The 27,864-nt window shown below is 38.6% G+C and overlaps 1 protein-coding gene across 2 annotated transcripts; it reads right to left on the reverse strand.

The window, feature by feature from the left end:
* On the reverse strand, positions 1 to 27,415 carry bin2b (bridging integrator 2b). 2 transcript variants are annotated; one of them, XM_058632543.1, is made up of 13 exons: positions 27,315 to 27,415; positions 26,901 to 27,068; positions 24,439 to 24,519; positions 16,133 to 16,187; positions 14,852 to 14,946; positions 9,219 to 9,314; positions 9,029 to 9,136; positions 6,280 to 6,365; positions 4,425 to 4,500; positions 4,230 to 4,312; positions 3,196 to 3,841; positions 2,755 to 2,847; positions 1 to 386 (listed from the first exon to the last, which is right to left on the reverse strand). In XM_058632543.1, exons 2-13 carry the CDS (start codon positions 26,991 to 26,993, stop codon positions 291 to 293), a joined length of 1,608 nt encoding a protein of 535 aa, XP_058488526.1. In that variant the 5' UTR covers positions 26,994 to 27,068; positions 27,315 to 27,415; the 3' UTR covers positions 1 to 290. The 2 variants fall into 2 exon arrangements, with proteins under 2 accessions (XP_058488526.1, XP_058488527.1); XM_058632544.1 differs by lacking the exon at positions 27,315 to 27,415 and having other exon boundaries at positions 1 to 383; positions 26,901 to 27,258.
* Positions 27,416 to 27,864: the final 449 nt, after the last annotated feature.

Raw genomic sequence — 27,864 nt, forward strand, 5'->3', positions numbered from 1 at the left:
TTTTCTTTTGTTCAGAACTTTATTGAAAATTGATACAGGATTAAAGCATCATTATAAAACAGATTTTTTATGATTCACAGTGTTTCATTAAAAGGACAGAAATACAAAAAGAGCAAAGATACTGGAACTGTCATCATCCATTTCAACATCTCTTGATCACTGTTGCAACATCAGAGCATGTGAGTAACCATCTGTTAGTACAGCTTCTGCACTGTGTGTGTGTGTTTTTGTACACACGAGTGTGTGACCATAACGGTCTGGTGGAAAGACAAAATATGACGAATACTGGCTCACTCTTCTTGAACAGGCTGTTTTTCACAGTGATTTTCAACATCTGAGTGCTGGTCCAGGTTCTCCTCCCTGATCCCCTTCACCATGCCTTCCTGCTGAAAAACAGAGTGTAAAGTCTTGTTTTATGTCTTGAAACCGACTGTGATATTTCAGCAATCTTATAATCTCACTATAAATCACACATCTTTCTGATCCACAGCTCAGACTCACAGGACCTGGACCCATGAGCATCCAAGTCTAACTCTGTGCATCTAAGTCTAACTGTCTGCATCTCAGTCTAACTGTCTGCATCTCAGTCTAACTCTCTGCATCTAAGTCTAACTCTCTCTGTGCATCTAAGTCTAACTCTCGGCATCTCAGTCTAACTGTCTGCATCTCAGTCTAACTGTCTGCATCTAAGTCTAACTCTCTCTGTGCATCTAAGTCTAACTCTCAGCATCTCATTCTAACTGTCTGCATCTCAGTCTAACTGTCTGCATCTAAGTCTAACTCTCTCTGTGCATCTAAGTCTAACTCTCGGCATCTCAGTCTAACTGTCTGCATCTAAGTCTAACTCTCTCTGTGCATCTAAGTCCAACTCTCGGCATCTCAGTCTAACTGTCTGCATCTCAGTCTAACTCTCTGCATCTAAGTCTAACTCTCTCTGTGCATCTAAGTCTAACTCTCGGCATCTCATTCTAACTGTCTGCATCTCAGTCTAACTGTCTGCATCTAAGTCTAACTCTCTCTGTGCATCTAAGTCTAACTCTCGGCATCTCAGTCTAACTGTCTGCATCTCAGTCTAACTGTCTGCATCTAAGTCTAACTCTCTCTGTGCATCTAAGTCTAACTCTCGGCATCTCAGTCTAACTGTCTGCATCTCAGTCTAACTGTCTGCATCTAAGTCTAACTCTCTCTGTGCATCTAAGTCTAACTGTCTGCATCTCAGTCTAACTCTCTGCATCTAAGTCTAACTCTCTCTGTGCATCTAAGTCTAACTCTCGGCATCTCAGTCTAACTGTCTGCATCTCAGTCTAACTGTCTGCATCTAAGTCTAACTCTCTCTGTGCATCTAAGTCTAACTCTCGGCATCTCATTCTAACTGTCTGCATCTCAGTCTAACTGTCTGCATCTAAGTCTAACTCTCTCTATGCATCTAAGTCTAACTCTCGGCATCTAAGTCTAACTCTCGGCATCTCAGTCTAACTGTCTGCATCTCAGTCTAACAGAGTGGGATTATATTTAAACTTTGTGTGTGTTGCACTGATTCATATGTCATTGGTTAATACTGAGAAAATGACCACCAGACAGTGACAGCATCTGTCTTTCAGTGAGACAGAGGACGACGATCAAAGAAATAATTTCATAATGTTACGAAATGACTGTGTAATGTATACCAGACTTCAGGGAAGAGATGACAGTGGATTGTGTGAAGAAAAGGAAATATTGATGTAGAATAAATTAGGGAAAAAAAAAAGGTTAAAAGTGAATATCTTGAATATATGGAATGAAACTTGAAAGGGGAGAAAATGTGAGTTATGAAGGTCAAAAATTTGTTTTTATGGTCAAAAACCTCCTGGTTTCTGCAGAAAGAGCCTGTCTATATACATACATACACACACGTACAGTATACACACACATACATACATATACACGTACAGTATACACACACATACATACATATACACGTACAGTATACACACAGTATAAATATATACACATATATACATACACACACACACGTATATATATACATACATATATATGTATATATATATATATATACATACATATATATATATATACATATATATGTATATATATATATATATGTATGTATATATATATACATACATATACACGTACAGTATACACACACTGTATAAATATATACACATATATACATACACACACACAGGTATATATATACATACATATATATGTATATATATATATACATACATATATATATACATATATATGTATATATATACATATATATGTATATATATATATATATATATATATATATATATATATATATATATGTATGTATATATATATACATACATATATATATATATATACATACATATATATATACATATATATATATATATATACATATATATGTATATATATATACATACATATATATATATATATATATATATACATACACATATATATATATATATATATATATATACATACACATATATATATATATATATATATATATATATATATATATATATATACATACACATATATATATATATATATATATATATATATATATATATATACATACATACATACATACATACATACATACATACATATATATATATATATATATATATATATATACATATATACATATACACATTCATACACATATACAGTCATACATAGAGGCCCAAACAACAGCTCAGGAGGAAACTACAGTAGCAGCAGGTAAAAACCCCAGGAAACACAAACCTCCTGAGTTTCAGCGAGCACCAGGACACCGTCTCCCTGTTCAAACTGGAGCAGATCCTCTTCAGACGCTGCATGGCTCTCTACTGCCACCCCCTGGTGGAAAACACACAATACATCAATGCCAGACTTGACGACTGCGATGCACGTTTCATCCGGATTCAAACACTCCAGTACATGCAGAGCAGTGCTGCCAGGATCCTCCACTCACTACACTGGCTTATCCCACAGATGTTCTCAGCCCCCACACCTCAGCACGACCCCTCCACCCTTTCATCCCCACAATAGCAGTGCATCAACACACCTGCTCTGTGGCCTATGGTGTGAGGAGTGAGTCTTTCTTACTGCTACACAACAGCAGCAAACATATCTAAAGTGGGTCCCAGTGTGAAACACCTTATAGAACAATAAGAAGTCAAAGACAGTTCAAGTATCATGGCTCACCTCGTGTAGGAGACCAGGTGGCTGGTCAGAACTGCAGTCAGGTCTTGATTGTGCTGTTTCCTCCGTCTCTCGCTGCTCAGCAGGGAGGAGAGTGCGTCTGTCTGTGCAGCGGAAGGAGAGGCGAGGTGCAGGGACTGGTGGGGGTTTGGGTTTAGGATCCACTGATGGAGACTCCCCACCAGTGTTCGGCTCAGGAGTGTCTGCAGAGTCAGAGGGATCGGACACTTGCTGACTCTCACCCTCTGACTTTGGGACTCCAACCCCAGAGTCCTCCGACTGGTTCACAGCAACCTCTGCTTCAGCTTCAGCCACTCCCCCCTCCTCCTCCTCCTCCTGCACCTCCTCCTCCTCCTCCTCCTCCTCCTGCTCGTCATCAGGACTTTGTCGCCCTGTGCTCCCGTCACTGGCGTTCTCATGGTCACACACGGATTGCCTCTTGGGTGTGTTGGTGCCAGTGGAACTGAGGTCAGATTGTGATGAGACGCTGCTCTCCTGTGGTTGTGTGATTTCTGTTTGCGCCTCGTCTTTTTCATTTCCGTTTTGGGTGGAGGAATAGATGGAGACGTGGTCAGCAGGGAAGGCAGTATTACAGGGGATGGGATTGGAGATCACCAGGGACTTTCTCTTCTTTGATTTGCCTGATGTGCTATTTGAAGAAAGAAAAGGTTTTAGTGTAAATCTTACAGAAAGGAGAGTGATCACATCAGCATCTATGATGGAGATTATGCACATTTAACATACGTCGATTATTCTTCTACTACAAAATGTGCAATATTTGTTACAATATTACTTGTTTAAGTGTGTTTGTTTTCTTGCACTTTTAAGGAGTGGTTGTACCCTGTAATGACTGAACACTTCACCACTGTCTCATTGTCCTCCTGCTCTTGTCTTGTCTCTCAAAGCAAACATCACTGTGGTATGAAACCATTTTGCTGATCTTCACCTCCTTCCTTCGCTTTCTTTTGCTGTTGACAGTATTTCTTTTATCTATTGTTTATTTATTTATTTATTTATTTTAAGCACAGAAATCTCACCTGTTTAGACCTTTGATGATGAAAGATTTTCCAGAGTGCTGCGTCTCCAGTTTCTTCATCACATTGTAAAGCTCTCGGTTCAGCTGCAAAACAAAGATAAGCAATGTTGAAATCATGATATCTGATGTAAAACTGTAGTCACTGCAAACATCATGCACACAATCACACACTGTGAACACACGTGTCGTCTCATACCACGCTCATCTCCTTATAGAAGACGTCTCTCAGGTTGGAGATGTTCTGGAACACCGTCACGTAGCAGCCTGTGCGGCTGCAGAAACAGGGACAGCGGCTCAGTTCATCAGCGTCAGAGCGGAGACGTTTAACATCACAATTCTCTTTCCTTCCATTCAATCCAGTGGCAAACCCATGACGGCACATGTGCAGTCTGCAACTTTCTGATATCTCAAATCTCTGTAAATATGTCTGAGTGCTCTTCTGCTGGTCCTGCAGCAAGAAACTCATATCAGCTGTTTTTTTTAGACGACACTCATCACAGTCATGATCTGTTAACTCTCGGTGAGCTCACGATGTGTCCGGCTTAAGGAAAGAAAGATCCTGACACATGACCTGGATCACAATATCACTTGTGACAAAATAAGTCATTTACAACCATATATGTATTCTTTTTGAACTGGTAAGCAAGTCAACTGTTATTTATTTTATGCATGCTATTATTTACATATACACAGAAATTGACCGCGACCTGTGTTTGAACCACTGCATTAACATTTGTTTTTATTATTTTAAAAATGAAGTCATATTAATAAGGTTTTTCTTTTTCTATAGGTGGACTGAAACTGGACGATCGGGTTCTAAACTCTGTAAGTTATAATGAAAAAAACTGTCACGTTTTAAAAACTAAATATTTTTGGGGGGCCCCTCTTTCACATGATGACCTGAATTCTTCCACCAGTTAGTAAAACCTGTGAAGCGTCTAGAGTGAGAGTTAAAACCACTAAAGAGGTCTAAGAAGTGGATCCTGAGAACCTCCACAGACAAAGTGGCTCTGAAGTAAACTGCTTTGCAAATGTATCTTTGGTCTACTTCTCTACTGCAGCCTTTGTTCAGGGAAGTTAATAATTAATAACTGAGCCTGATAAATGTGAAAGGAAGCAGGTTTATTATTATTATTATTTAGTATGATTTTACCCACTATCTCTGTCTCTCATTTTTCTCATATCTCCAACGTCATCTAGAATCATACAAATAAAATGGCGTGTACACATCAGAGCTGCAACTAACCATTATTTTCATAGTCGGTTAATCTGTGGATTATTTTCTGGATGAATCAGGGAATCGTTTGGTCCATAAAATGTCAAACCTGGAAATGACGACGTTCTCGACGTAATGATGTTTTGTCCACAAACCAAAATGATTTCTTTGTTTTGTGGAGCAAAGAAACCAGAAAATATTCACATTTAACAAGATAAAACAATTAGAAATGAATCCTAAAAATAATCCTAAAAATAAAAAAGCTTCAAACCAATTCATCGATGATCAAATAGTTGACGATTAATCATGGACTTTCAGCTGCAGTACACATTGTTTTGTCAGATGAAATAAAGTTAAAGTTCATTGATTAATGAGTTCTAAGAGTTATTGTCATTTAAAATTATACATACATACATATGTGTTCTGTCCAAAAAAAAACCCTAATAAAGGTACAGGCCAATTCTGTGCCCTGTGATTATTTAATAATAAAATGAATAAACTTTTGGAATTGAGTGAATTCACCTCATGTGACATTTGAAAACAAACAAATACAAATGAAACTGAGTTTGGAAAGTTCCACAGCATTATGCTTTAAAAAAAAAAAAGTTTTTAATATGGGGTTTAATATGTTTAATACTGTTTTTAGTTGACAAGAAAATGATCTGAACATTCGTGGTCTCATACTGTGGGTGTTTGTTGTTGTACGCCTGTACATCATACATCCAGAAATAAATGCTTTCAGCATGAACTGTTTGTTTAAACTGTGAAATTGCAAACCTCCAAAAATGGAAAAATTGAGTCGACCTTTGACCTGAGGTCACGATCAGTCACTCACCTCTGATAGAGAGCAGGCAGCTCCTCCCTCAGCTCATTATTGATTTCTTCAAAGACGTTCTGGGCCTTGTTAAACTCCTCTTCTGCCTGTTGTGGACAATTTGAAACTTTGTTTTAATAAGGAGAAAAAAATACGAGCGTACGAGCCAGAGAAGGACCTGTGCTGCTAAAATCTGCATGTATACCGTATTATTTAAATATATTATATATAATATTAACATATTTAAAGGTTTTTGCCATATGTATACAGTTATGAATATGTACAGAGGATTTCTGTGGACATAAATCTTATTAAGATATACTTTATATTATATCATTCCATATGAATAATGTCAATATTTTAGGTTGTACCCATGTATGAGATATGTCAGAATATAAAGCCGCACACATGCTTTGAAACAAACTGTTCTGTTTATTTCTTTGGCTTTTTAAGGTAAATGAAGGATATTTACCTGTACTAGAAACAATCAAATAAATATATAGTCACACTTTGCTATAAGACAAATAAATGATTATGTGTTATTTAATGATTAACATGATGATTATAAATGCAACAGCCTTTTAAACCAGGAAAAGTCACCACAGATATCTTATCACAATATAACAACATCCACAATCTTACCGTTATTCTACATAATCACTCTGATCTCTGAATATTTTAATACTTGAATGTTCTTCTTCCTTTGACCTTTGAATCAGACCACACTGTAGGGCAGGGGTGGGCAATTATTTTCCACAAGGGGCCACATGAAAAACAAAAAACATCGTTGAGGGCCGAGCCAAATTTTAATTCATTTTAATTTATTTGTATCACTTTCATCTAAAAAAAAAAGCAGTAAATTGTATTGTTTTGGTGTAAATTGGGCAGCATACAAACACACAATAAACACAATTACTAACCAACTCTATTGAAAATATCAAATGACTACACTATATAATGAATACTATTATACTATACTACTGTGGTGTGGTGTGGTGTAGTGCAGTGAATATACACCCACACACACACACACACACGCGCAGAGCGCACCTGCACGCTTACACACTAATGCTGCAATCACACCGTACGAGTTTACATACGAGTGACGGTGCTTCGCTGGTGAGATAATGAACAGGGAGGGAGATAATGATAACTCCTGAACTTAAACCGAGACACTTGTAGAAGAAAAGTACTACGGACCTCGTTCTTAACGTTGTCTTCTATATAGGCTGCCTCCGACTCCTGCGCGCGCTCGTCATCAGATAAGTTCTTATATTTCTCTTGGTGTTTGGTCACGTAGTAGCGATTCAGATTGTAATCCTTAAACACAGCGACTTGTGTACCACAAACGACTTGTGTACACGGCGTTACCTTTGACGCCTGTAAAGAAATATTTAGCAGTCCATGTCTTGTTGAAAATGCACCATTCGGAATGAACTTTTCTTTTTTTAACGTGAGTCGACATTTTTAGGGGGCCAGGGGTAACTGCCGCTAGCGTCACCTGTCGCTGTGCAGACAGACGCAGATACGTGCGTCCATACGTCAGGCTTTTCAAAATAAAAGCAACACAGTTGTAGTGCATGCTCAGCATAAATACTCCATCTGTGTTTATGACTGACATACCGCGGGCCGGACAGGGATGCTTAAAGGGCCGTATGTGGCCCACGGGCCGTAAAATGCCCAGGTCTGCTGTAGGGGGCTGACACATACACGACACACACACACCCACAGTCCTAACCACACCCCTAAGTTATATAAGCCCAGCCCTAGAGAACTTTGACCTCTCCCGCCAAAGACTCTGCACCTGTGAGTTCGAATGGACCCTTTCCATGTTTATTTGTTTGAGATATATATATATATACATATATATATATATACACATATATACATATATATATGATATTTATATACATATATATGTGTACAATATATATATATATACACACACACACACACACATATATACATATACACACACACACACATATATACACACACACACGTATATATATATATATACACACACATATATACATACATATAATCACTTACATACATATGTATGTAAGTGATTATATGTATGTATATATGTACATATATATATATATATATATATATATATATATATATATATATATATATATAAAAACTTGAATGTTGATATTGTTTTATCCTTGGTAGTTTCCTGTGTTTAAAGACCTGATCAGTGCCATAGCGTTTGTATAGATTTGGATGCATGTGTAAGTTGCTAAATTGGTATATGTACATATATATATATATATATATATATATATATATATATATATATATATATATATATATATAAAAACTTGAATGTTGATATTGTTTTATCCTTGGTAGTTTCCTGTGTTTAAAGACCTGATCAGTGCCATAGCGTTTGTATAGATTTGGATGCATGTGTAAGTTGCTAAATTGGTCAAATGCAGATTTATACTATCCTTTTATTTGTGTAGGAAAGTGTGCTGCACATAGGTGCGCTGTATGAAAGTGTGAGTGAATGGGTGAATTGCAGAACTGTAGTGTAAAGCAGCTTTGAGTAGTCACCAAGACTAGAATAGTGCTATGGAAATACAAAGCATTTACTACTTCTATGTATTTGTAAATGCTTAAATGTGAAATCTATCATCCATCTGTTGTCTATCCTTTACCGCTGTCTACAATAAAGTGTAGAAACAGCTTTCTGGATCAGATGTTGTGTGAACCAGCGACACCAGTCTCAGTGTAGTGTTTACACTCGCGCTAAAGCTACCTTTGCTATTTTGCCATCATCCTTCTTCTTGGCATTCTGCAGCGCCTCCAGGTGGTGACGCGCCGAGTCATAGTCCACCAGCTTTCGACCACGTTTAGCAACTCGCTCCTGAAAATAAGATCATTAGTCCAACAGAGTCACAGCATCATTAACCTTTCACCAGTAACATGGATCACAAGCTTCTCGTTACCTTGACCTCAGGAAACTGGCCTGAGTAGTTCTCCATCGTCCGAACGACCTGGTCACTCAGTTTCTCCTCGTAGTCGTTCCACAGCAAGTCTTCACTCTGAGAGACACAGCTGGTATCAGACGACTGTTACACTGCAGTTTAACCACAGCCACAAACACTTTCAACAACAGTCGCACAAAGAAGGGGACGATCATGAAACACCCACAGCTTTCAATTAAACATCCATCCATCATCTGCCACTTTATCCTCCACCAGAGGTGACAGAGGGTCACATCCTGGACAGCTCACCTGTCCATCACATCATAAATGTCGAGGTGAACTACATAACTGAAAAACGGTCTGGGGGAAACCTGGTCTTATGAGGGACGGACGGCGTCCATCCCACTTTGGATGGAGCAGCTCTCATAGTTAGAAACCTGACTCAAACCGTGACAATCCAGAGTGGAGAGCAGGAAACAGAGGTGCAGTCACAGACACTCAGTCTCAGCGTCTGTGCCCCGACCACACAGATGATTCATTCAGAGAATAAATACAGGAGGAGCAGTGACTTAACATGTGGACTATTAAATATCAGGTCACTTTTCTCAAAGTCACTCTTAGTCAACAATTGAATTGCAGATAATCACATTGATCTATTACTGAAACATGGTTACATTTCCATTTCCACTCCCACTCATATTTATACACACACTCCACGTAGCACAGGCCGAGTCCACTCCAGTCTGTTCATCAAACCAAAACCAAACTGGAAATGACAACAGCCTGTCCTGTAAGCTACTGTCCACCTTCAGTATGAGCAACACTAGATTGTGTAGTGAGTCAGAGAAGATTAGCCCCATGGTGTAACTGCACAACACATGCTTTAAAACAATCTAGGTAGTAATGACTTGATGAACTTCTTTACTACTGAAATAACAACCATGAGGGACATTTTTTCCTGTCTTTTAAAGTTGCCGTCATTAAACCTCTACTTAAACAAAAACACGGATGCAGTAAATCAATGATGTGATTATTTGTACAGCAATAAAAAAAAAAAACTAGATGACTCTGCAGCAGCACAGGTACTGACAGGTAAATTAGGTCATGAAACTACAAAGACTTTAAAGAGCAAAACCAAAACAAAAAATGGTGAGGAACACATTTGGACTCATACAATTAGAAACAGTCCAGCCACGCTGACAGGAGAGCAGAGATCCAGATCCCACAGATGCAGAGAGACGGCAGAGACTATGAAATGTGATCAGGGTCAGAGTTAGGGGTTCCAGGGCCACAGAACCTCCGGTCAACCCACTCCCAAAGGGAAGGCTACAAGAAGCCCAGTCCACATGGGGCATAATGCTGAGTGCCATTTTAAATGTCTGGTACAAGGAAAGTGGGCACGCCTTAGTTTTAAAAAGAACTGTTCTCGCACAGTTTTTCTTGTTTTCAATTGTTTAGATACACTAGGTGTAGGGATGCTGTTCCAGTCTGAGCTTTCTGTCAATCTTCTACAAAGTTAAAGGCGACATAGCCCGGAAGCTCCAATTAACGCTGCGTTTGTGTGTGTATCTGCGTCATGACCTCGTTTATGAAACCCTAAAGTGTCAGAACAAACAGTTCAGCCACTGCTGAGAAAATAGGGTTTTATTGTTTTCCTGGGCTCTGCGAAGCGGATCGGCACTTCCGTATGTTGATGTTGTCATCAGTAGTCCGGGCACATCCGGTTGCATACATTCAACCGCAGAAGAAGAACTACTCTCGTTGTAGCTGCTGAGATGCAGAGCATCCACCGTGCCAGAGGGGGAGCTGTGTATCTGAGAGCTGGCCTACCAATTACGTCACTTCCAGGTACCTGGCCAATCACAGGACAGTGGGAAAGCTCTCGTTGGCTGGCCAATCACAACACAGTCCACGTTCTGGGGGTGTGATTTTGGTCTGAAACAGCGCGGCTGATGAGAGCGTCAGTGAGGAGATATTTTGATCGGCTCGTTTGCAGCGATTAGTAAGTTTATAACCATGAAAACAAGTTAATATATGTAAGTAGACCTCCATAACTAACATATGTGCGATAAAAGCATTCAATGCCACCTTTAATACAGTTCATTTAGACAGGGTTACTCCTTTGGGTTTCTTCATTGACCAATAATGTAGTTTAGCTCTTTCTTTTGAAGAATCGTTTTTCATTTACATCTTGTTTTGTTTGAGCAGCATCCACTGCCCATTTCTACGGTGGCCCACAGGGGCAAACACACAGCAACGACCCAAAACACATGCAGGCGCATAAATGAGCTGCACAAAAAAAAAAAAGATCTGCAGAAAGCCAAAACACATGCAGGAGGAGAAATGAGCTGCACAAAAAAAAAGATCTGCAGAAAGCCGAAACACATGTATCAAGAGAAACATGTTGCAAAAAGAAAATGACGCAAAACTGAAAAACACACACAAACCCCGAAACACACACACACACACACAGAGGACAGAAAAAAACAGCATATTGAAAAACGTGGGACTGTGGGAGCGCTCATTTCGATACGATGCTCGGGGACTACTTAATTCTCACTTTATTAGAATTTTTTTTTAAGACTTTTATTAAGAGTTTCTCCTCGTGTAACAACGCAGTTTTTATGATCAGTGTTTCAATTCTGCAGTAGTTCGCTCTGGACGTAGAAAAGTATGCTTTTATTACATCTCAGAGTTGATAATAATTTCGTATTAAGAGAGCGATTATGACTTTTAATTTTCTTCAAACATTGTACAGTACAACTGGTTTACAGAACACTATCAGATATCAATATATACAGTACAGATGCTTACGTCTCTGACACATAGCTGTGAGGAGGTGTGCTTTTAAACGTGTAGATACGGTGATCTGGGTGTTTTATTTTGAAAACTGGACGTCAATGTTCTTAAAAATCTGTTTGACTGCAGGGATTTATTTACCGTAAATCCCTTTGTAATTCAGGCGTTAAAATTCAGCGCAAGGTAGTTTGACCACAGTTGGATAACCTCTTAATAAAGGTCTTTCAATAAAGTAACAATTAAGTAGTCCTTGAGCATTGTCGCGGCTGGAAAACGAGCGCTCCCACGGACGTGTTTTTTTTTTTTTTCTTTCTAAATATGCTGGTGTTTTCACTTCTGCTTGTGTTGTGGGGTTTGTGTGTGTTTTCTGTTCTGCTTGTGTTTTGGGGTTTGTGTGTGTTTTCTATCCTGCTTGTGTTGTGGGGTTTGTGTGAGTTTTTGGGGTTTGTGTGTGTTTTCTGTCCTGCGTGTGTTTTGGGGTTTGTGTGCGTTTGCTGTCCTGCATGTGTTTTGGGGTTTGTGTGTGTTTTCTGTCCTGCTTGTGTTGTGGGGTTTATGTGCATTTTGGGGTTTGTGTGTTTTCTGTCCTGCGTGTGTTTTCTGTCCTGCGTGTGTTTTGGGGTATGTGTGTGTTTTCTGTCCTGCCTGTGTTGTGGGGTTTGTGTGTATTTTCATTTCTGCGTGTGTTTTGGGGTTTCTGTGTGTTTTCATTTCTGCGTGTGTTTTGGGGTTTGTGTGTGGTTGCTGTCCTGCGTGTGTTTTGGGGTTTGTGTGTGTTTGCTGTCCTGCGTGTGTTTTGGGGTTTGTGTGTGTTTGCTGTCCTGTGTGTGTTTTGGGGTTTGTGTGTGTTTGCTGTCCTGCGTGTGTTGTGGGGTTTGTGTGCATTTTGGGGTTTGTGTGTGTTTTCGGTCCTGTGTGTGTTTTGGGGTTTGTGTGTGTTTTCTGTCGTGTGTGTTTTGGGGTTTGTGTGTGTTTTCTGTCCTGCGTGTGTTGTGGGGTTTGTGTGTATTTTCATTTCTGCATGTTTTTTGGGGTTTGTGTGTTTTCATTTCTGCGTGTGTTTTGGGGTTTGTGTGTGTTTGCTGTCCTGCGTGTGTTTTGGGGTTTGTGTGTGTTTGCTGTCCTGCGTGTGTTTTGGGGTTTGTGTGTGTTTGCTGTCCTGCGTGTGTTTTGGGGTTTGTGTGTGTTTGCTGTCCTGTGTGTGTTTTGGGGTTTGTGTGTGTTTGCTGTCCTGCGTGTGTTGTGGGGTTTGTGTGCATTTTGGGGTTTGTGTGTGTTTTCGGTCCTGTGTGTGTTTTGGGGTCTGTGTGTGTTTTCTGTCGTGTGTGTTTTGGGGTTTGTGTGTGTTTTCTGTCCTGCGTGTGTTGTGGGGTTTGTGTGTATTTTCATTTCTGCATGTTTTTTGGGGTTTGTGTGTTTTCATTTCTGCGTGTGTTTTCTGTCCTGCTTGTGTTTTGGAGTGTATGTGTGTGTGTTGTTTGTGAATCTGCAGCGTTGTTGCAGTGTGTTTGACCTCCTGCATGTGTTTTGGGTCATTGCAGTGTGTTTGACCTCCTGCATGTGTTTTGGGTCGTTACAGTGTGTTTGACCTCCCGCACGTGCTTTGGGTCGTTGCAGTGTGTTTGCCCTCCTGCACATGTTTTGGGTCGTTGCAGTGTGTGAGGTACGGGTGGGGGGGTCGTTTTAAAGCAGAAGGCCGGAGCCACCTTCGCCCTGAGTCGCGTTGCACCACCAGTGGAGAGAATTTCATTTTCACAACTTCTGTGTGACACTCTTGTATGTATGATTTTCAATTCATGAAAAAACACAGTTGAAATATGTTGGAAAAAAGTTTGAAAGTTGATAAAAAGGTTTTTTAAAAGACTATACTTGTTTTGTTTTTTTTGTTTTTTCAACTAAAACTGGACTAAAACTACCACACTAAAATTTGACTAAAACTAAATCTGAAATGGCTGCTAAAAACAACAGTGCTTCCCATCCTCCCCTAGCAAGCTGGGAAGTAACAGGCACATCATTTTTTTTTAAAGGTCATTAGTTATAACTAATTACTTCACCCAAAAAGTAACTGAGTTAGTGCATTGTAAAGTAAGTAGTTACCAGGGAAAGTAACTATTACGTCATTTTGTTTTATGTTCAAATATGTCAAAGAATTTGGATCTCCCTGAGAGGGGGGAGGGCCATGGATCTGCAGCACTTATCCAGCGTCTCTCCCTGATGGAGGGGGAGGTTTTTTGACCTGCTGTTGGCAGAGGAGGAGGAGGAGCAGGAGGAGGCGTGTCTGAGTGGATTTACGATTACACTCGGCAATTGTGGGGGCGCTTGCGAGTGTCCCATATTATATCGCAGACTTAAACCAACATCTTTATTCACGTAGTATCAGCAGCTGTAGGCACAGGAGTGTCCAGCAGAGCATTCACTGTGGCGTCGCTGGCCATGCAGCACTCTGATGATCAGCCATCATCGTTGGTGTTGGGCGAGTTGTTCAATTATCTCTTCCCTTTTGTCACATTCAGTTTTTTGCTCATTCAGGTTTCAACTGAGTCGTTAGTGACTCTCTGCTTTTTTTAGTGACTCTCTGGAATAAGACGGTCATCATTTAATAAGGAAGTTGAAGATGTTAGGATATCGCAGGTATCCCGAATGTTCAACCCATTCATTTTAGCTGGTTCATAAAAACCCAGTCACATGATGTCCAGAGCTCTATCTGACCTGTTTTTTCTTTTTAGACTTGTAACCATGGTAACCTAAGTGAAGTTTGTTCAGACCTGATTTGTGAAGTCACATTTCCTGAGAACATTAAATGATTGGATCAGGTTATTTGACCTTGTTGACTACCGAGCACATCGTGAACCTACCTCTGTGATGACAGTGAGGTCATCCGCTCCATTCCACTCAGGTTCATAGATGTCTTGCAGCGTCTGGGACAGTCGCTTTGACGTCTCATGCACAGCTGTGGAAAAGTCAGCAAAGCTATTATTAGTTCTATTCTTTTCCCTCAATGTGGCACTAAAACTCCATCATACGAAACAGAACTAAATGAACTAACACTCTCATTACGTCATCATGACTCCACAGACACTAGTTTCCTGACTGTTCACACTGCAGGAGTAAAAGCTGACACCAGAAACACAGAAGCCTGTTGTTGAACATGAGTCACTTGTGCGTTGCTGTGTGTGCAACTTTTTAACTGCAGGATTTTGCTCTTTTGGAACAACACAGAATTGCAAAATAATCAAACAGAGACTCTCAGAATAGAAAAAAATTCCCTTCCAATTATTCCTTACGTTACTGAGCAGAACTGTTGTAGATGGGAATGATGGTGTTAATGAAGATGCTACGCTTCAGACATATCAACTACACAGCACAATTACATGGCAGTCAGCGTCTGCCTATTTAACCTGCATGGAGCACATGCCCACTTCCTGTTATTCTGACAGTCTTGTGTTTGAATAAAGTGACGCTGACATTAGAAAGTGAACTTGTGCTGTCCTCTCAAGCAAACACATCGCTGATTATAAAAAACAACAATTGTATGATATTGGTTAGGAATGCACGTTATCGGCACAATATTGGCAAACACACACAAGATCGCCCAGTATGACTAATGACAAACATTGTAGGCAGAAGAGGCTGCTGCCTCCTTGACTTGTTGTTTTGCACAATGAAGAAAATGTATACCCACGTGCTGTGACATGAATGCAAAATATTTGGTTAATTTCACTACAGAAGAGCGTCTACAGTTGTTAGCTACATTTTTTCTCATATACACATGTTTTTCAGTCCATTATGTCACTCATCTCATTATCATCTGATCATTCTCTGCTGCTACACTTTCACGTTCCATCTCTGCCTGTGGCTGCCACATGAAGATTAACCACAGCCATGTATGTGTATGTGTATGAACACAAACACAAGTGTCATTACCTTGTAGAAAACTACTGCTGCTGCTTTTCCACTACATGCTCCAGGCACAACTCAACTGGACTTGGTGCTTTTTTTTTTGCTTTTCCATTAGCGACAGTACCTGTTACCTGCTCATTTTTTATTTCCTGCTCTGGCGAGGTTCCAAGTGAATCAAACCTAACAATGTGGAACTATAGATCAGTTAAAACGAGTTCAAAATCCAAAAAACCTACCCTTCACTGCTGTGTGGTATGCTTTTACATCCTTGAACAACCTGATTCCATCGATCTGCGTGAAAAAGAACAAATACACATTTGGTTTGGTGACACTGATGCTGCATAAACTCCATACTACATTTAAACATAGTCACTGTGTCTATGTTCACTGTGGAAGTCACATGACATTACAAAACATGTAACGTTGGCAAGGCAGTGGTGAAGTGAAAGTTGCATAGTGTCAGACTATGGACTTCCTTCCTGTTTCCCTACACTATGGTATGTGCTGCAGCTGTTGCCTCGACATAAAACACTGAACCTTAACATGCATTTGTAACATTAGTGAGTGATGGAACACAAAAAAACTAGTCATCTTTGGTCCATTACACAGCAAACTCAAACATTAAATCGGACATAGAGCGGAAGCTCCAATTAACGCTGCGTTTGTGTGTGTATCTGCGTCATGACCTCGTTTATGAAACCCTTAAGTTTCAGAACAAACAGTTCAGCCACTGCTGAGAAAATAGGCTTTTATTGTTTCACTGGGCTCTGCGAAGCGGATCGGCACTTCCATATGTTGATGTTGTCATCAGTAAACCTCACCACCCTAGCGCCTCCTGGTGCGGGCACTAGTCCGGGCACATCCAGTTGCGTACATTCAACCGCAGAAGAAGAAGAACTACTCTCATTGTAGCTGCTGAGATGCAGAGCATCCACCGTGCCAGAGGGGGAGCTGTGTATCTGAGAGCTGGCCTATCTATTACGTCACTTCCAGGTACCTGGCCAATCACAGGACAGTGGGAAAGCTCTCGTTGGCTGGCCAATCACAACACAGTCCACGGTCTGGGGGTGTGGTTTTGGTCTGAAACAGCGCGGCTGACGAGAGCGTCAGTGAGGAGATATTTTTGATCGGCTCGTTTGCAGCGATTAGGAGGTTTTTAACCATGAAAACAAGTTAATATATGTAAGTAGACCTCCAAAACGAACATATATGTGACCGTGAAAACAAGTTAATATATGTAAGTAGACCTCCAAAACTAACATATATGTGACCATGAAAACAAGTTAATATATGTAAGTAGACCTCCATAACTAACATATATGTGACCATGAAAACAAGTTAATATATGTAAGTAGACCTCCATAACTCACATATATGTGACCATGAAAACAAGTTAATATATGTAAGTAGACCTCCATAACTAACATATATGTGACCATGAAAACAAGTTAATATATGTAAGTAGACCTCCATAACTAACATATATGTGACCATGAAAACAAGTTAATATATGTAAGTAGACCTCCATAACTAACATATATGTGACCATGAAAACAAGTTAATATATGTAAGTAGACCTCCATAACTAACATATATGTGACCGTGAAAACAAGTTAATATATGTAAGTAGACCTCCAAAACTAACATATATGTGACCATGAAAACAAGTTAATATATGTAAGTAGACCTCCATAACTAACATATATGTGACCATGAAAACAAGTTAATATATGTAAGTAGACCTCCATAACTCACATATATGTGACCATGAAAACAAGTTAATATATGTAAGTAGACCTCCATAACTAACATATATGTGTGACCATGAAAACAAGTTAATATATGTAAGTAGACCTCCATAACTAACATATATGTGACCATGAAAACAAGTTAATATATGTAAGTAGACCTCCATAACTAACATATATGTGACCGTGAAAACAAGTTAATATATGTAAGTAGACCTCCATAACTAACATATATGTCACCATGAAAACAAGTTAATATATGTAAGTAGACCTCCATAACTAACATATATGTGACCATGAAAACAAGTTAATATATGTAAGTAGACCTCCATAACTAACATATACGTGACCATGAAAACAAGTTAATATATGTAAGTAGACCTCCATAACTAACATATACGTGACCATGAAAACAAGTTAATAAAGGTAAGTAGACCTCCATAACTAACATATACGTGACCATGAAAACAAGTTAATATATGTAAGTAGACCTCCATAACTAACATATACGTGACCGTGAAAACAAGTTAATATATGTAAGTAGACCTCCATAACTAACATATATGTGTGACCATGAAAACAAGTTAATATATGTAAGTAGACCTCCATAACTAACATATACGTGACCATGAAAACAAGTTAATATATGTAAGTAGACCTCCATAACTAACATATACGTGACCATGAAAACAAGTTAATATATGTAAGTAGACCTCCATAACTCACATATACGTGACCATGAAAACAAGTTAATATATGTAAGTAGACCTCCATAACTAACATATATGTGACCATGAAAAAAAGTTATTATATGTAAGTAGACCTCCATAACTAACATACGTGACCATGAAAACAAGTTAATATATGTAAGTAGACCTCCATAACTAACATATATGTGACCATGAAAACAAGTTAATATATGTAAGTAGACCTCCATAACTAACATATACGTGACCATGAAAACAAGTTAATATATGTAAGTAGACCTCCATAACTAACATATACGTGACCATGAAAACAAGTTAATATATGTAAGTAGACCTCCATTACTCACATATACGTGACCATGAAAACAAGTTAATATATGTAAGTAGACCTTCATAACTCACATATACGTGACCATGAAAACAAGTTAATATATGTAAGTAGACCTCCATAACTAACATATACGTGACCATGAAAACAAGTTAATATATGTAAGTAGACCTCCAAACCTAACATATACGTGACCATGAAAACAAGTTAATATATGTAAGTAGACCTCCATAACTAACATATACGTGACCATGAAAACAGTTAATATATGCAAGTAGACCTCCATAACTAACATATATGTGACCATGAAGACAAGTTAATATATGTAAGTAGACCTCCATAACTAACATATACGTGACCATGAAAACAAGTTAATATATGTAAGTAGACCTCCATAACTAACATATACGTGACCATGAAAACAAGTTAATATATGTAAGTAGACCTCCATAACTTACATATATGTGACCATGAAAACAAGTTAATATATGTAAGTAGACCTCCATAACTAACATATACGTGACCATGAAAACAAGTTAATATATGTAAGTAGACCTCCATAACTAACATATACGTGACCATGAAAACAAGTTAATATATGTAAGTAGACCTCCATAACTAACATATACGTGACCATGAAAACAAGTTTATATATGTAAGTAGACCTCCATAACTCACATATACGTGACCATGAAAACAAGTTAATATATGTAAGTAGACCTCCATAACTAACATATATGTGACCATGAAAACAAGTTAATATATGTAAGTAGACCTCCATAACTAACATATACGTGACCATGAAAACAAGTTAATATATGTAAGTAGACCTCCAAACCTAACATACGTGACCATGAAAACAAGTTAATATATGTAAGTAGACCTCCATAACTAACATATACTTGACCATGAAAACAGTTAATATATGTAAGTAGACCTCCATAACTAACATATATGTGACCATGAAGACAAGTTAATATATGTAAGTAGACCTCCATAACTAACATATACGTGACCATGAAAACAAGTTAATATATGTAAGTAGACCTCCATAACTAACATATACGTGACCATGAAAACAAGTTAATATATGTAAGTAGACCTCCATAACTAACATATATGTGACCATGAAAACAAGTTAATATATGTAAGTAGACCTCCATAACTAACATATATGTGACCATGAAAACAAGTTAATATATGTAAGTAGACCTCCATAACTAACACATACGTGACCATGAAAACAAGTTTATATATGTAAGTAGACCTCCATAACTAACATATACGTGACCATGAAAACAAGTTAATATATGTAAGTAGACCTCCATAACTAACATATACGTGACCATGAAAACAAGTTAATATATGTAAGTAGACCTCCAAACCTAACATACGTGACCATGAAAACAAGTTAATATATGTAAGTAGACCTCCATAACTAACATATACTTGACCATGAAAACAGTTAATATATGTAAGTAGACCTCCATAACTAACATATATGTGACCATGAAGACAAGTTAATATATGTAAGTAGACCTCCATAACTAACATATACGTGACCATGAAAACAAGTTAATATATGTAAGTAGACCTCCATAACTAACATATACGTGACCATGAAAACAAGTTAATATATGTAAGTAGACCTCCATAACTAACATATATGTGACCATGAAAACAAGTTAATATATGTAAGTAGACCTCCATAACTAACATATATGTGACCATGAAAACAAGTTAATATATGTAAGTAGACCTCCATAACTAACACATACGTGACCATGAAAACAAGTTTATATATGTAAGTAGACCTCCATAACTAACATATACGTGACCATGAAAACAAGTTAATATATGTAAGTAGACCTCCATAACTAACATATACGTGACCATGAAAACAAGTTAATATATGTAAGTAGACCTCCATAACTAACATATACGTGACCATGAAAACAAGTTAATATATGTAAGTAGACCTCCATAACTCACATATACGTGACCATGAAAACAAGTTAATATATGTAAGTAGACCTTCATAACTCACATATACGTGACCATGAAAACAAGTTAATATATGTAAGTAGACCTCCATAACTAACATATACGTAACCGTGAAAACAAGTTAATATATGTAAGTAGACCTCCATAACTAACATATACGTGACCATGAAAACAAGTTAATATATGTAAGTAGACCTCCAAACCTAACATATACGTGACCATGAAAACAAGTTAATATATGTAAGTAGACCTCCATAACTAACATATACGTGACCATGAAAACAGTTAATATATGTAAGTAGACCTCCATAACTAACATATACGTGACCATGAAGACAAGTTAATATATGTAAGTAGACCTCCATAACTAACATATACGTGACCATGAAAACAAGTTAATATATGTAAGTAGACCTCCATAACTAACATATACGTGACCATGAAAACAAGTTAATATATGTAAGTAGACCTCCATAACTAACATATACGTGACCATGAAAACAAGTTAATATATGTAAGTAGACCTCCATAACTCACATATATGTGACCATGAAAACAAGTTAATATATGTAAGTAGACCTCCATAACTCACATATATGTGACCATGAAAACAAGTTAATATATGTAAGTAGACCTCCATAACTCACATATATGTGACCGTGAAAACAAGTTAATATATGTAAGTAGACCTCCATAACTAACATATATGTGACCGTGAAGACAAGTTAATATATGTAAGTAGACCTCCATAACTAACATATATGTGACCATGAAGACAAGTTAATATATGTAAGTAGACCTCCATAACTCACATATATATGACCATGAAAACAAGTTAATATATGTAAGTAGACCTCCATAACTAACATATATGTGACCATGAAAACAAGTTAATATATGTAAGTAGACCTCCATAACTAACATATATGTGACCATGAAGACAAGTTAATATATGTAAGTAGACCTCCATAACTCACATATATGTGACCATGAAAACAAGTTAATATATGTAAGTAGACCTCCATAACTAACATATACGTGACCATGAAAACAAGTTAATATATGTAAGTAGACCTCCATAACTCACATATATGTGACCATGAAGACAAGTTAATATATGTAAGTAGACCTCCATAACTCACATATATGTGACCATGAAAACAAGTTAATATATGTAAGTAGACCTCCATAACTAACATATACGTGACCATGAAAACAAGTTAATATATGTAAGTAGACCTCCATAACTCACATATACGTGACCGTGAAGACAAGTTAATATATGTAAGTAGACCTCCATAACTCACATATATGTGACCGTGAAAACAAGTTAATATATGTAAGTAGACCTCCATAACTAACATATATGTGACCGTGAAAACAAGTTAATATATGTAAGTAGACCTCCATAACTAACATATATGTGACCATGAAAACAAGTTAATATATGTAAGTAGACCTCCATAACTAACATATATGTGACCATGAAAACAAGTTAATATATGTAAGTAGACCTCCATAACTAACATATACGTGACCATGAAAACAAGTTAATATATGTAAGTAGACCTCCATAACTCACATATGTGACCATGAAAACAAGTTAATATATGTAAGTAGACCTCCATAACTCACATACGTGACCATGAAAACAAATTAATATATGCAAGTAGACCTCCATAACTAACATATATGTGACCATGAAAACAGTTAATATATGTAAGTAGACCTCCATAACTAACATATACGTGACCATGAAGACAAGTTAATATATGTAAGTAGACCTCCATAACTAACATATACATGACCGTGAAAACAAGTTAATATATGTAAGTAGACCTCCATAACTAACATATATGGGACCATGAAAACAAGTTAATATATGTAAGTAGACCTCCATAACTCACATATATGTGCGATACCAGCATTCAATGTCACCTTTAACACATATGTGTTAACATGCGAGTCCTTATGAACTGTTCCATAATAAAGATTATGTCATTGAAGGTCTCACAGCTGTGAAAGTCGTGTGTGGGGGACTTCCCCCGCACAGCATTGCATCTCTGAGTGTACACCCTACCTGAATTGACTGGAAGAAGAAGCAACTGTGGAGCTCCTTACATGAGGATCTCAGGTGGTTTAACAGGTTTATTCACACCTAGTAACCCTTTTTGTTGGTCCGTCCTTAGGCTGGGTATCACCACCAATTTCCTGAATCGATTCAATTCCGATTCACAAGGTCTCAACTACATTCAATGCACAATTCGACTCAATTACATTCTGATTAAATTTAGACTATTTCAGTTACAAGGGCCATGCGGTTGGTGTAGTGGTTAGCACTCTTGCCTTTGCAGCAAGAAGGGTGGGTTCAAGCCCCGGCTGGAACAAAGGTCTTTCTGCATGGAGTTAGCATGTTCTCCCCGTGTGTGTGTGTGTGTGTGTGTGTGGGTGGGTGTTCTCCAGCTTCCCCCCACAGCCCAAAAACATGCAATATGGGGATTAGGTAAATTGGTCACTCTAAATTGACCATAGGTGTGAGAGTGAATGGTCGTTTGTCTCTTTGTGGGTCTCTGTGATGAACTGGTGAACTGTTCAGTGTGTGACCCCGCCTATTGCCCTATGTCAGCTGAGATTGGCACAGCGCCCCCCATGGTAGATAAAGGTCTTCAATGGATGAATATTTCAGTTACAAAGCAATTTTGAAAAAAATTCAAACTCGGGACATTAAAGTGCAAATAGAACAGATGTGTTTCATAAACGTCTTCTTCACACGGCCAAACCTCGTCAATTGTCTCGCGTTATTAAAGATTTCTTATTTCAGTTTTCAGCTGGTTCAGCTCACTTTCACAAATCTCAAACACACTCAAAGTTATGTGCACAGAAAAGTTGTATAGTTATTGGTCAGGTAACGATTTCTACGTCAACCATGATTAACAATTACAAGTGTTGATCCGCCCTGCTGCTGGTGGGGTTGGCCCCAAAGTTCAGCACCCCAAAGGCCTACAGCAGCTACAGCAGCTACAGCAGCTACAGCCTCGATGTTCTCACAATGTCACAGTCACAGTGAGTGAGTCACAGTGTTGTCCACATCCATCATATATTCATCATAAAAGCGCTTCTATCAAAGAAAGTCCTAATGAAGTAACCATGGTGTGGTGAACTACGGGGGAGCCAGAGGGGTCTCAGACCCCCTTAATGAGACATGAGCTCCTCAGGAAACATTCAGATGTGTGTGTGTGTGGAGGTTGGTGTGGTGATATGTGCTTACTTAAGACAAGTAGACGTACATTCTTGTAATAATGGATGTGTCGAGTTGAGTATGTACTTTTTTTGTCGTGGGGATGAAACCTAAACCGTGCCGAGGCGAGTAGAGCCATGGTACCATGGTACAGTTTGCAGACTGGAAGTAACATGTGATTAGGATTTGGATGTTTTGAAAGACTTAAATGTCATTAATTTCACAGGTTAATGCTCTGATACATGTTTGATATGGACTGTATGAATGAGGACATGAGACGAGTGTCAGACAGTTGCTTCAGGCTCAGCAGGAGGAGACACAGCGAGCAGATTAGGTTCACGGAGTCTGTTGCCAAGGTAACTGACTCAGAGTTAAGCTGAACTGTCTCTGTGAAACTGAAAAACCAGAGTTTCCCTCATCTCAGGATTAACTAACTCAGAGTTTTCACTAAACCTGCTTTCTGAAGCGGGCCCAGGTTTACCATGCAGAGAAAGCTTATTGTGGTGTGCTGGCATACCTGCTGCCGGTTCAGGTTCTGGAAACACAGTTCAAACTGTTCATCCTTGGTCTCCATGGTTTTGCCAAGTTTCTGAAGCACCTGAGAGAGAATGAATAGAGCAAGAAACTTAAAACTGACAGAGAGATATACAGTAGGTCTTTAACATCAAACGGGAGAGTACTGACACAATGACACATGCCCCCACTGACCCCATACACCTAAAACCAACTTTATCTTAAGAATGTGTCTCACATTAGACTGCCTCACAGTGAAAAGTGTTGCTTTTGTAAAGCACATTTGTGTTGCTTTGTAAAGCACATTTGTGTTGTTTTGTAAAGCACATTTGTGTTGCTTTTGTAAAGCGCATTTGTGTTGCTTTGTAAAGCACATTTGTTTTGTAAAGCGCATTTGGATTGCTTTGTAAAGCGCATTTGTGTTGCTTTGTAAAGCGCATTTGTGTTGCTTTGTAAAGCGCATTTGTGTTGTTTTGTAAAGTGCTTTGTAAAGCACATTTGTGTTTTGTAAAGCACGTTTGTGTTGCTTTGTAAAGCACGTTTGTTGCTTTGTAAAGCACATTTGTGTTGCTTTGTAAAGCACATTTGTGTTGCTTTGTAAAGCACATTTGTGTTGTTTTGTAAAGCACATTTGTGTTGCTTTTGTAAAGCGCATTTGTGTTGCTTTGTAAAGCACATTTGTTTTGTAAAGCACATTTGTGTTGCTTTGTAAAGCGCATTTGTGTTGCTTTGTAAAGCGCATTTGTGTTGTTTTGTAAAGTGCTTTGTAAAGCACATTTGTTGCTTTGTAAAGCACATTTGTGTTGTTTTCTAAAGCACATTTGTGTTGCTTTGTAAAGCACATTTGTGTTGCTTTGTAAAGCACATTTGTGTTGCTTTGTAGAGGCATTTGTTGCTTTGTAAAGCACATTTGTGTTGCTTTGTAAAGCACATTTGTGTGGCTTTGTAAAGCGCATTTGTGTTGTTTTGTAAAGTGCTTTGTAAAGCACATTTGTGTTTTGTAAAGCACGTTTGTGTTGCTTTGTAAAGCACGTTTGTTGCTTTGTAAAGCACATTTGTGTTGCTTTGTAAAGCACATTTGTTGCTTTGTAAAGCACATTTGTGTTGTTTTCTAAAGCACATTTGTGTTGCTTTGTAAAGCACATTTGTGTTGCTTTGTAAAGCACATTTGTGTTGCTTTGTAGAGGACATTTGTTGCTTTGTAAAGCACATTTGTGTTGCTTTGTAAAGCACATTTGTGTTGCTTTGTAAAGCACATTTTTCCTACAACAAAGCCCATTTTCCATCCCAGCACAAAAGCGTTCAAATGTTCAAATGTGTCTTTTGTGATTACTTTGGTTGAATTACTCAGATCATAGTTCAGATTCAGGATGCACCAAAAGTAACATTGTTGGCTGAAACCAAAACCGAAACACAGTAAAAATGATTATGCCAATTCTGTACCATTGTTTTTTTTAATGTAATGCGTTGTTATGGCTGGGACTCTGTGAACTTCACAACATCCTGTTTTGGTCCTTTTGTTTCAGTGTTGAAAACCAAAAATGTTTGGGTGCATTACTAGTTCAGATTTACCTCAGTGACACTTAACCTGTCTCCCTGCAAGCTAAACATCCTGATGTTCTCTATGGACTCTGGTACAGGAGAGTGGGTGGTGCTATTGTGAGATATTTGACAGTTTATGTATCATTTTTTTAATACAATTACAACATAAAAATGAATTACTGTTAATAATGTGCTTTTAAATTGAAAGAAAGAAAAAAAAAATCAGCATGAATTCTGAAAAAAGTCATACTTTTTCCACTGAATTCTGACTTTAATCTATTTCTGTTACACAATCAAACAACCCCACCCACAAAAGTACCTTCTGCCTTGGCCCCCCAACAAAATCATGACATCATCCATTCACAGTCGACTGCACTTTGTTTGAAAGACACATTACAATGACCTGCGTCCTATCTATTATGGCTTGTTTCCACAGAATAATAACAATAACTCAGGCTTGCTGTTGAGTGAAGAAGAGTGAAATTTAAACATCAACTCTGTGTGAGAAAGTGAGGGGGAGAGAGAGAGAGAGAGGGGGGAAGTGTTTAGTCAGGAAGTGGTTGAAAAACAACCCTGTGGTGTCCTGACAGTATCAGACCTTCCTCACTCACAGGTCTCGTCGACCTTAAATAACACGTTCCTCACAGTTGTGTTCATACTCTGCTCTAACTAATATGAGCTTCTCTGTTGCATGTCAGCAGCATCACGGTGAACTCTTGTTGTTCTCACGCTCTCGTGCTCGGTCTACTTTGTTGCAAACGCCAGTTATTGTTGTTGTATAAGCACGTGATCTTCTCCAGAACAAAAACAAGCTTTAAAAATAACATCAGCAACAATAATACTGATAATATGGCTGAGTCAGGACTCCTCACACTGATGGCGGACAAAGTCAATGGTCTACGAACCCCGCAGTCCCGGTCTCACCTTCTCTTGGGCTCTATTCAGAGACTTCTGGACCCGTTTGGCGAGGAATCCGGCTCCAGCCTGCAAGTTTGGACCCATCTTGTTCTCAGCCATCGTTGCCTGCCTGTGTGTGTGTGTGTGTGTGTGTGTGTGCTGTGGGCGCAGTCCGCTTCCTCTCGAGAAACGGAGCTGCGACGAGTTTCAAGGCGGTGGAGGTGGAGCGAACGTCAACACACACACACACACACACACACACAGAGAGAGAGAGAGATGATCAACTCCAGCTGGTGTCCGTTGCTTCACGTCTTCACGTCATCGTCACAGGAGTTCTGCTCATGTTCTAACTTGTTAGAGGAATTGCTGTGGCGCGCGCGCGTGCGTGCGTGTCTGTGTGTGTGTGTGTCCACACGGCTGAAATCATCCAAACACACTCACCTGAAAACCACGTGTGCCGATTGCGTCTCACAAGTGACGCGCTTGTGATTCGGCACGATGACGCGCAGGGCCCGAGTTTCTCCCACAGCTGATTCATAACATTTATTCTTTTTGTGGTGAAACAATGGACAGTTGAGAGATTAAAGATTAAACTATGTTTTTATTTTTATTAAAACATAATCACGATATGAGCCGCACAACCCGGAAGTCAGAAACGTTTCGGGGCATGCGCTGGAGTTCTGCTAAAGAGTTTCACATTTGTAATGGGTGTGTTATAAGAACTGGATAGAGCTCCGCCCCCTCTGCCTTAAACACAACTTTGTCATAGTGGTCACATGACCGCGCTTTGCCGTGCTCGTGTACACACCTGTGACGTCACTCTGGGAAATAAGATTTTTCGGGGCTTTTTATGGGCTTTAGGAAGGTTTTACAAATGTGAAACTCCATAAATTAAAAATATAGAATATAAAGATCTATACATGCCTGTGTCCATGTCTCCAGGTGTCCTGTGGACACTTTTACAGGCGTGCGTCTCTTTTATCAATCAATT

Source organism: Solea solea, chromosome 6, assembly GCF_958295425.1.
Source record: "Solea solea chromosome 6, fSolSol10.1, whole genome shotgun sequence".
Taxonomy (NCBI): domain Eukaryota; kingdom Metazoa; phylum Chordata; class Actinopteri; order Pleuronectiformes; family Soleidae; genus Solea; species Solea solea.